This window comes from Salvia splendens, chromosome 13 (assembly GCF_004379255.2).
Source record: "Salvia splendens isolate huo1 chromosome 13, SspV2, whole genome shotgun sequence".
NCBI classification, from domain to species: Eukaryota; Viridiplantae; Streptophyta; class Magnoliopsida; order Lamiales; family Lamiaceae; genus Salvia; species Salvia splendens.
The window spans coordinates 24,836,072-24,847,851 of record NC_056044.1 but is presented as its reverse complement, the minus strand read 5'-3'; the positions used below and the strand labels follow the sequence as shown (position 1 = coordinate 24,847,851).

Below are 11,780 nucleotides of genomic sequence, written 5' to 3'. Positions count from 1 at the left end.
TACAGCAGTTGTGGCCTGGGCCGCAACTGTAGAGGAATGATGACGTGGAGGGGACTTGGGGCCGGAAATGGGGACGGGGTTACTGATGCCCTAAAAATGGAAAATGAAATGGATGATCATATATTAAAATGAAAATTTGCTTTTACTTATTTACCATGTCACAATGATTGATGTTTCAGTTGAAGAGTGTGGGACCAGCTCAGGTGAAACTTGATATGGCTATTCAAGGATAGAATCCTATCAGAGGACCACTTGTCCTTTACAATTTAGGAAAAATTATTATAGATTTAATTTTAAAAAATTATTATTCAAATTTAGTGAGTGTTTGATTACTAAGTGTTGACTAGCTTCCGTGTGCGAGGACGGGTGGGACGGGTTGGACCAGTGGGACGAGTGGCGGTCCCGGTACTGTCCCTTCTTGTTGGCTCGTTACGCTTGAAAGGTGGTGCAACGCGGCCCAAGCCTGAGTCTGAGCATGCATCGACGACTTCATTGACCATTACGGCCAGCTCGCTCATCTTGGGCCGTGTTTTGGCAGCACGGACCAAGCAGCGATTAGCGACTATCGATAGTTTCATAGCTGATTTAAGGATGTGATTCCCTTCAGCTTTAAGCCTTGGATCCAATATCTGCTCGAATTTCCTTGCATCTGATAGGTGTGGCTTTATCCACTCCAATAGCTTCTGCTCCTTTTTCGGGCGGTTCCGTTCCAACGGCCGCCTCCCCGTGATGAGCTCGTATAGGAACACACCGTAGCTCCACACGTCGCTCATTGATGTTAGATGCCCGGTTCTCACGTATTCAGGTGCAGCGTACCCCATAGTTCCCACCACCTAGTCACATTTCAGTTAAACAATAAATTCTCTATTAATTAAGATAAGGCTTGAAGAAGCTAACTTATTGATCATACCGCGGTGGAGACATGTGTTCGTCCTTCTTGGGGGCCCAACCGGGCTAATCCGAAGTCCGACAGCTTAGCGTTCCACTGCTCGTCTAGGAGGATGTTCGATGACTTGAAGTCCCTGAAGATGATCTGAGCATTGCAGATACCAATAATATAAGCTTAATGCAAATGACATAGTAGTATTTGAGTAAAGAAACTGACCTGAAAATCCATTTCCTCGTGCAAGTAGGCGAGGCCACGAGCAGCATCTAGGGCAACCCGCAGCCTCTTAGCCCAGGGGAGGGAGTCAGTGGATCTTGATAGATGGTCGAACACGCTTCCATTAGGCATATACTCGTACATGAGAAGCCGTTGGATTCCCCTCTCATCATCCTCGGCGCAGTATCCAATCAGTTTCACCAGATTCGGATGGTCAACAACGCCAAGAAGGTCGACCTCCGTGATCCACTCTTTGTGACCCTGCAGTGGTGGAATCATTTTCGTATTATAGGAACAAGAAGCTCGTGCAAGTGCAACAGTCGTTGTAGTCGAGAAAGAGTAAGATTCTCCAGAAAATGGAATCATTTGCATATTATATTACAGCATACTATTTCCTAGTACTATATTTTATATCATCACATGTATCCTCAGTCATCTGCGGAAATTGTTTTTTCACATGTGAACATATCTAGTGCAGATGAAACCATCCATTTTAATTTCGTCTCGACCTCCTACACGTATAATCACCACATACACACGTAAAAACAGATCTAGTGCTATTAAGTAAATTACTAGATTCTCGGACATTATAGGCATTGTAATCTTGTGACTTGTGAGAGATGTATTTAGGTAAAAATGAGCCAAAACAAGTCCTTGGTCAATAGAGGAGCTCGAAACAGCATAATAACGTCACATAAACCAATCACACCACATTAAGTAAGACACTCTCAAATCATAATTAACCATCAATTGTAAAAGATGAAGAAAGAAATGCTAAATGAGGAACAGGGAATGCACCTGTTGTCCTTGTTTACCGAGTTGTTTAATAGCCACGGCGATCTTCTTATCCGGATCTTCCGAGCTCTTGATAACACCCTTAAAAACACATCCGAATCCACCCTCCCCAAGCTTAGCACTATTGCTAAAATTCCTAGTTATTTGCTTCAGCTCCAAGAGGGTAAAAACCTTGAGATTACTAGGTCTCTTTTGCAAATTTGGGGGTCGGTTTAGTCCTCTCGACTGAAGACCAGATTTCCTTGGCTCAACTGAGGTACGTGCCGAGTTAGGGTTTCGGGTGTTTGGCTCTTCCTCTTCCTCTCCACCGAATAAATAGAAACACCACCTCATTGCCTCCTAATTCAATAATGCATATCAGTGTAGCTGCAGTTATGTAGAAATAAACACATAGTACCATTGAATCAAATCTGAAATTAATCAAGATAATCAAATAGCACCAACAATTTTCTGATTTCAGTAGATTTTTATACGCATTATAATAGAACCAGCAATCATTCAATCCCACAAACAAAAAGCAAGCTTGATCGACCTAATTTCCAGCAATTTGATCTCATTTGTTTTTTATTTACATATCACAAACATAGCAATGCATAAAAATACCTAGTAATAGTAATATTTAAGCAACTCAGTTTATTCTTAACAGAGGATCTCTATATCTAAAGCAGATCAAATGGAACATAATCGGAAGCAAGGTTCCATAATTTACAAGAAGAAAGGCCTACCAATTTATGATAGCTGAATAAATGATTAAAATTGACAAGAATTGAAGAAACCCAAAATCAAAATCTCAATTTTAAACATGCGATTAAATATAGAAAGAAAGAGTACCTCTTTTGTTTGTTGCAGAAATTAGACGATGGGGCGGAGAAAATTCAAGTATTGAAGGGGAGGAGAAAGACTGTTGGAAGAAATAAATCCTACGTGTTGACTGCATGACTTTGAAGAGAGAAGTCGATCTACGAAACCTAAATGAATCTGACTGTGTTTGGACATGTGTGGGTCGGTGACTGAAAGAGAGACACACAGAATCTAGTTCTGTACGGAGGGAGGGATAGCTATTAATCTATTACTACTACTACAGTCTGCAACCATTTTTGAGAGAAAAAGGGGATTTCTTTCTATTTTTGTTCTAGGCTTAGTAATAAAATTCCATTTTAATGAAAGAGTGTAGTTGTCTTCCGATTTAGGGAGTGACGCATAACCGTTATGCGTCTTTATTAATGAAACGCATAACCCTTATGCGTCTTTGGATAATGACGCACAACCATATGCGTCGATAAAGACGCATAACCATTATGCGTCTTAGTGTAATGACGCATAACCCTTATGCGTCTTTCAGTCGGGTTTAACAGACCACGGAAGGCAGAAACAGCGCACAGAATACATTTTCAATTCCTCTCTCGGGTGTAGGCAATTTCCGGCGATTTCCAACGTTTTCTCCATAAGATCCGGTAATTGTTCTTCAATTTAGGTACATTCATCATTATTCATGTTTATTTTGCTTTCGTTTGTTAGTTTTACCCAAATTATTAAATTAGGGTTTGTAGGAAAAATGTCCATAATTGTTGTTTTTTGAAATGTTTTTGATGCAGAAATCATTCAAGTATTTGTGAGTTTGAATTGGGGTGGTAGAGTAGTTCAACTACCACATATGGGTATTGGTTATGAACCACCTCGTGCGAGGAGCTCTATCATATTAAATTCATGTGTTTCTTATTCTGAATTGGTAGCAATGATCTGTGATGCGATGAGAATAGACATGAACCAACAAACAATTGAATTATTATGGAGACAATGTATAGTCTTTGCTTCCGGTATGAGTTATACATGTTCTGTGATTTGCAATGATGAAAGTGTGATGTTTATGTTCAACAATGCTCAAAATTCAAGTGGGTGTATTGAATTATTTGTTGAGAATTCACCAGTGAGGAGTTCAGAATCCCACCAGTAGTTGATTATGGTATTGGATCATCTGCGAGGGTTGAACAAATGAGCTTTGACTGTGGTATTGGATCATCTGCGAGGGTGGAGCATATGAGCTTTTATCGTAGTACGAATGAGTAGAGAGATGTTGTAGATGTTGCTGATGTTGGTGGTGGATTGAATGATGAGGTACATGTTGCAGATGATCTTGATGAGCCAGCGCCACTATCTGAGACAGAGCTAGACCCCGATCTCAGTGATGGTGATGGTGCTGATGATGTTGATGGTAGTTCTGATGATGAGATAGTAGCATGTAAACCTATTATGCAAGGTGAACAACCACTTCCGGAATACAATCCTAGGGGGTTTCGATTCTTTCGTGAATTACCAAGTCGTCCATCTGGAGTATCTGATGATGTTGTTAATAATGAACACAGCCTTTTGTATTGGGATGAGAAAGAGCCGCATCGGATTGTGTTGGGAACAAAATTTGATTCCAAGCTACATGTGAAGACTGCTATAACTATGTGGAGTTTGTGGAATGAAAAACAGTTTAAGGTCGTCGAGAGCAAATTAAGAAGGTGGCATGCCGTATGCAAATTTCCAGCAGGAACGACAGCAACAAGGGCAGGCATCATTAGCACCACCGACGTTGAAAAGGCGAGGGAATGTAAGTGAGAGGTTTCAGTTACACAAAGGTCGCATGACGATATGTGGGAAGTTAGGAAGTGGAAGAATCGACATACTTGTGTAGGCCATCATGCTAACAGAGATCATGCTAACTTTTCATCGGCAATGATTGCTCTGATGATTCGACATCATGTGCGACAACGTGCCGATTTCAAGGTCTTCTCAATAATAGCTGATGTTCAAGACAGATTTAGTGTGTTAATCAGTTATAAGAAGGCATGGTATGCAAAGAGAAAGGCTATAGAGTTTGTATATGGTGGATGGGAGGAATCATTTAGGCAGTTGCCAAGCTACATGTTTGAACTCCTGTAACAGAATCTGGGCACAATTGTTGAGTGGAAGCACAACGAGCTGTTGAGTCAGAGGCGTACAATGGTGTTCAACTATGTTTTCTGGGCATTTGGGCCTGCAATACATGCGTTCCAGAAGGCCGCACCGGTGTTAACAGTAGACAGGACTCACCTCCGAGGAAGATTTAAAGGTAAGTTGCTTGTTGCTTGTGGTTTTGATGCTAACAAAACATGCTTGCCTATTGCATATGCTGTGGTGGATGAAGAAACCAACGACAGTTGGTCGTGGTTTTTGGATCATGTAATAACTCATGTGGTGAAATACGAGAGGGAGGTGTGCATTATATCAGATAGGCATAAAGGAATCTTGAATGCAATGGAGTCTGAAATCATGACAAGGGCCCCCGCAGATACACCACAAATTTTGTTTGCTCCATGTGAGGGCAAATGTGTTGAAGAAACACAAGGGCCCTAATGTGAAGGCCATGATATGGAAGTTGGGGGTCAGTACTCAGGAACGTAAATTTGGCAGAAGACGTCGGGCACTATATGATGTTAACAGTGGTGCGGTTCGAATGCTCAATAGGATTACAAAAGAATGTTGGTCACTGTGCTACGATGGTGGACTTGGGTGGGAATGTCCACAACAAACATGTTGGAGTGCTACAACAACGTGTTGAGGGGTGTGAGAGAGTTGCCTATTAGAGCGTTGGTTGATTTGACATTTTGGAGGACGGTACAATGGTGGGTGCAGAAGAAGACAACAATAGAACACACCGAAGGTGAGTTAACCCCATGGGCTAGGGACAGACTTGCTAAGAATGACTTAAAGGGATGAAAACATTACATTACTGTCATTGACCGAGATACAGGGAAGTACCATGTCCGAACTCGAGGAAGAATAGAAAAACGAGTGTCAAAGGGCAACAATGTTCAAATAGTCTAGTATTTGGATTCGAGTTGCAGTTGTGGTAAGTGGCAGATGTGGAGAATTCCTTGTTCTCATGCTTGTGCGGTTGCTAGAGACAGAGGTCACGTTATGATTGACCTCATAGATGAGTGCTACTACCTAGGTACATGGAGATCACAGTACTATGGTCAAATTTCATTTGATGCACCAAGACACGAAGATTATTGGGTTGAACCTTCATGGAAATTGCGCATCACCCCTCAGCAGTTGATTCCTAGAACGTGTGGCCGAGTTAGAAGAATGAGGATACTTAATCAAATGGATGTCCGCGAGGAAGATGAACCGAGAGCTCCCCGTCGTTGCAGAAATTGAGGGATAGAGGGGCATGACCGAAGAAATTGCTCAGCCGGTGTTGTTCAGTAACTTCGTGGTATATATTTGCTATTGAGTTGTGTATTGGAGATCTGTTATGTTTTGTATTGACATTTTTGTTGAATTGCAGGAACTGCTGACAACAGAGGGCATGGCTTCGAGGATGTATGATGTTGATATTTGTGTTTGGGGCATATTTGATGGATCTTATTTGACAGTTACTATGTTTATGTATCACAAATCCAACATTTGTGAGATGTTGTCAAAAGTTATTATGATTTGTATTATGACAGTTATTATGATTTTTATTGACTTTTGTTGACGGTTGTTATGTCAGATGAATATTGTTTCACCTTAAATATGTGACCAAAACCTGTGTCAATATAAACAAATATCAACATATGCCCGAAACCTGTTTCAACCCATCAACAATGTTCAAATATCAACATATGACCAAAACCTGTTTCAATATAAACAAATACCAACATATGACCAAAACCTATTTCTCCGAAGGCGTGAACTTTGTTGGAGCTTTCCTTTTGTTCTTCCTTGTTGAAAATCCCATGAATACATTGTGCATAGCCTTCCCAATCTTACTTGGTTCGCTGCTTCTGCTCTGTTCTGCGAAGGCTTCTGCCTGTTTAAAACCCGACGGAAGACGCATAAGTGTTATGCGTCGCTAGGAAAAGACGCATAAGTGTTATGCGTCATTTAAGAAAGACCCACAACTGTGTTGCGTCTTTAAAGACTCATAATGCTTATGCGTCACTAAATAAAAACGCATGATGGTTATGCGTCTCTCTATTAACGACGCATAATGGTTATACGTCACTCCCTGAGTCGGAATACAATTAAAACCCTTCATTAAAATGGAATTTCATTAACATGCATTACCAAAAATAGAATTTTTCCAAAAAAGGGTTCTTTTTGGTGTTGAACAAATTGAGGGAATATATCAAAATATAGTTATCCATCCATCTCAATAAAAATTAAACATTTGATTTTCGGCACGTAATTTTATGTAGTGTTGTTTTGTGATTTAATGAAGAAAGAGTAGAGTGAGAGATGAAAAAGTAGAGATGTAATTGTTTTTATTTTATGAAATGTTTTATTTTTAATAGGACAAAAATAAAAGGAAAACGTTTCATTTTTAATGGACATAGTGAGTATAGAATTACATGGTAAGTACAAATATAAAATACCGAAATTTAAGAAAATACTACTCCGTATGTCAGTAAGTTTCATTAGAACATTACTGTATGAATAAAATTTTCCAAAACTTACACTCCCACTATCAACAAAATTACCCTCATTTGTGAACAATACGAAATCAAAGAGACAGAGAGAAAATAGATATTGTAGGATAGGAAAAGATAAAATAGTAATACTAGGAAAGAGTAGAAAAAATGAATAAAGGATTGAGAGAGTTACAAATTTTGAAATGAATTTATTTTTTGTGAATATCTAAAAATGGTAAAATAATATTATTTTTTATGGACAAAATGAAGTAATAGCATGCGATAACTAAGACTAATTGACTAATAAATTCAAATATACGTTTTGTCGTGACATTAAATTTACGTTAACAAATCTCATAACAATTTAAGCATATTAATCTCACGATAATTAAAGATTGTTGACCATTATCATTCGCACCATTATAAAATTTGAAAAACATTTTGTAATAACACTAAATTTACTCCATCATGTCATAACATTAGATTTATATCATTATAACATTAAATTTTCCTAAATTTATTTTCACTGTTATGATAGTGACAAAGATATTAGCACATTACATTTTTTATGCAATTTTTTTATGTACGTAATTAGGATTTTGATAGATTTGTCATAAATTTATCTTTAATTTGATATTCACTCCGTCCTACAATAAGAGTCATATTTAGTCATTTCGGTTTGTTCCATAATAAGAGTCACATTTCACTTTTACCAGTAAGTAGGTCTCACATTCCACTAACTCACTTTACTCATATTTTATTATAAAATTAATATAAAAAAACCTCATATTCCACTAATTTTTCTGATCCATTATTCTTCATATTTTCTAAAACCCGTGCTCACATAAAATGTGACTCCTATTATGGACGGAGGGAGTATGTGGTATGCAAACAAAATTTAAAATGAACACGTGTCATTATATGAGTTATATAAATTTAAATATATTTTACAAGTATCAATTGTTATTTAAAAGAACATTGTTTCATTATATATTCAAAATATATATCATCCTAACATATACGACTACTATGAGGATTGTTCTGCTGGGCGCCCTTATGTGGGCGCTTGGTGAGCGACAAATGATGTGGCAATTGTCATCAGCAATTTCCTCTCTTTTCTCTAATTTCATCTCTCCTATCTCCTTTCCTCTCCCCTCCCCTCCTTCATCGTTTCTGCTCATTCTCTATCCCCCTCTCTCACTACGATTCAGCAAAATCAAAATTCTTCTTTAAATCTATTTTTTGAATTTCATGTATACTCAATTATGGCAATCTCTATTTTTTATTCAACCGACTTCTAAATCATCTCATTCATATCTATAATTTTTAAAAAGTAAAATTTTTGAACCATGGCTTCATTCTCTCTCGTCTGTAATTTTTCTTTCTCACCAAATTCTCCTAACTCTATCAAGGAGCTTTTCACCATAGAATCAATACTTCTAACTATTTAATATATACAAATCATTCCTACAATTCCATGGACTTATTTTTGCATCTGTCAAAGAATTTATGCACTTAATGTTTTCATCAAAATGGGTTTCTTCCAATTTTTCCTCAGATTTTGTGAAATCAAGTATACAAGCTTTTACATATGTTTTCATTTAATAGATCTATGTAGATCTCTGTAAGGAAAATTTTTTTTGCTCTGCATTTAAACTCGTATTGATATATTTTCTTTCACTAAAACACGAAGATTAGATTTTGCAATTACATCCACTACAATAGCAATCCCTTGTTAGTCTAAACAAAAGACTAAGAAATTGTTTTCAAGATAAAAAAAGTTGCAGATAGAAAAAGTAAGTTACAAGAAGGAATAGGGGAATAGGGAAGATGACGGCGAGATTTTGCCGGGACGATAAAGCATATCAAATGAAGGAATTTTCATATGACTCTAAAATTGCACAACAAAATTGATGGCAGATCACAGATCAGAAAATGAAGATGGACATAGGAGGAGAAAAGGGGCGAGGAGGAGAGAGAGAAGGAGAGAGGAGGAGATACATGAGAGAGGAGAGAGGGAATTAAAAATGAAGACAGAAAATTGATAATGACGTTGCCACGTGACTGATCGCTCACGAAGCACGTATATTTGTCGGCGAACAGATCAATCCTCCCACTACAGTAACATTAAATATATATCATTATAAACAAATTATGTGAATTTGATATAATCTCACCAAAATCAAGGCTTTATGATTGTTATATTGACGAACATAGTTACTATTGATCGTCATAAGTAATTAAATTTAGTTGCCGCGTGTCATCAATTATAGCCGTTTGATATTATAATCTCTTAAAGTTGATACGGAGTATTTGATATAGTTGTATAATTAATAAAGATACGGTTTATTTTATTTTATCTTCGTAATTATCAAGGGAATATGCAGGGATCGATCTTCTTGCCATTTAGTTAAAGATGGATGAGTCCATGACATTCGACTATACCCCTTGGATTAGATAGGGTTTACTTTTAATCACAAGCATATTTATTATGTACATAGAAGAGTGATCACTTACTAACTCAATCTTTAATTGCTAACTACAACTAATTTAAAACTATAAGATTTGTAGAAATCTAGTGTTTTATAAATTGTCATGTGTAATTTCATTTTATTATTAATTAAATTTAAAAAGATAAGAAAACTACTAAAATTAGGATTTTTGATAAAAATGTCTATATATTGTATTAAATATTTCAATATGATTAATTGAATATGTCAACACAATTTCGCATTGACATTTTATATGTATTGTATTGATATATTATCATATGTATATTGATATTAACCTCCTACAATAAAAATACGAAAATTCAATTTTTTTTCAAATTTTGACATCGGAACATATGCAAGTTAGATCTAGTTAGATTCCTTATAAAATTATCTTTAATTTGGTATGTGTTGTGTAAAAAATAATTTAAATTGAGATAATTATAATCATTTAAAATTTTAAGATAATTTTTAAAAGTTAGTTATACCTAACTTTTTATTAATTGACATTAATATCTTTAATTTATATTTTTTTAGACGGCATTGATATTCGTGGATGAATGATCGTGTACCTTGATTTAATGATTCAATGCCTAATTGCCTATCAATGAGTTGTAGTTAGCAATTTAAGAGAAAGTTAGCAATATAACACACCCCTATGTACATATTGATAATTAATCTTTCAGATGAAATTGTCATTGTTTTAGGTTTAGTTGACATGGTAACGATGTAGTATTCATTTTTTTATTGAGAAAAAATGTTCAAAGGCACAACATAAAGCAACGAGCAGGATAGTACTACACAGAGCCAAAGCCGACAACAAACAACAAATAACGCACAAGAGCTAGGTGACCCACAACAAAGTCACAAGCAACCCCAACTCAACATGAAAACCAATTAACAAGACACTAAAATAAGAAAGTAAAACCAACTATTTAAGGAAGATCAACCACTTGTGGAGACTTGACTAAATAATATTAGTCATTCGGCTCGTTGGCAATGAGAATCTTGAACACCTTCCTTTTTCCCAATACTCAAGACGGCATAAAAGTTTTCTGTTTTCCAGCTCCCAATTTGGGTGAAACTTTTGAAATATTACCTTGTTGTGGATGTCCCAAATAAACCAAAGAATGATGTAAAACATAGAGATCTAAATTTTTTTGTCAAGCTTTCGAAATGGGGTTACAAGCCAACTTAGAAAGCAAGCCAACGGACCTTTGGGAAGACAGAAGGAGATCATAAGTCACACCAAATACCAGAGGATATTGGAGACCTTGCAACTCTAAAAGATATTTTCGACTCAATTTCTTCCTCGCAAAGTGAACAGAGATCATCTTCGACTCCTTTAACGCTCATTCTAAAGAGTCTTTCTTTGGTATTGAGTCTTCCTTGAAGTATAAACCAAAAAAGGAGTTGTGCTCGAGGTGGAGCAAGGGTCCACACATTCCTTTCTGTTTCAAAGTCAGCATCCTCGATCCCCATGAGTTTATTAACCTGCAAAACGAAGCAAGAAACCGAAAAGATGTTTGATTTATCAAAAAATCAAATCCTCACATTACTTGTGTTTTTTCCTATGGTAAAATGGCCCATGGCTATGTAGAGATCCCCAACCGCATCCTCTCCCAAGCAAACAGATTCCTCCTCCATCTAAATCTCCATCTCCAAGATTCGTTTTCATACTCTCTCATATTCTTAATATAGTCATATTTCTGATTGGATAGCGAGAAGAGTCTAGGGAAAAAAATCTTTAGGCTTTCCTCACTCGCTCAAAGGTCATGCCAGAATCGTGTTTGAGCATCATCGCCTACCTTTACATGCATTCCTATCATTGCCACTTCTTGAATAGCTTTATTGAAGTTCTTAAAGCTTGCTAGCTGGCCCTAAATACTTGTTAGGAGTATTATGGTTGGAGACGATAATCTTCTTCCATAAGAATTTTTTGTTATTCACCTTCAGAACCATTTGAAC

General features: G+C 36.8%; 1 protein-coding gene across 2 annotated transcripts; it reads right to left on the bottom strand.

Moving 5' to 3' along the window:
* Positions 1-202: 202 nt before the first annotated feature.
* On the bottom strand, positions 203-2,940 carry LOC121762618 (serine/threonine-protein kinase PCRK1-like). 2 transcript variants are annotated; one of them, XM_042158572.1, is made up of 5 exons: positions 2,729-2,940; positions 1,901-2,263; positions 1,106-1,363; positions 911-1,033; positions 203-833 (listed from the first exon to the last, which is right to left on the bottom strand). In XM_042158572.1, exons 2-5 carry the CDS (start codon positions 2,228-2,230, stop codon positions 333-335), a joined length of 1,212 nt encoding a protein of 403 aa, XP_042014506.1. In that variant the 5' UTR covers positions 2,231-2,263; positions 2,729-2,940; the 3' UTR covers positions 203-332. The 2 variants fall into 2 exon arrangements, with proteins under 2 accessions (XP_042014506.1, XP_042014505.1); XM_042158571.1 differs by having other exon boundaries at positions 1,901-2,236; positions 2,729-2,939.
* Between the last annotated feature and the right edge of the window lie 8,840 nt (positions 2,941-11,780).

Bases quoted from the DNA above. Each gene is read 5' to 3' on its own strand.
- LOC121762618 (XM_042158572.1), bottom strand. From the start codon at position 2,230: ATGAGGTGGTGTTTCTATTTATTCGGTGGAGAGGAAGAGGAAGAGCCA. The intron at 1,364-1,900 runs GTGCATTCCCTG...CCACCACTGCAG, and splicing joins TCGGTAAACAAGGACAACAG to GGTCACAAAGAGTGGATCAC. The intron at 834-910 runs GTATGATCAATA...AAATGTGACTAG, and splicing joins GAACACATGTCTCCACCGCG to GTGGTGGGAACTATGGGGTA.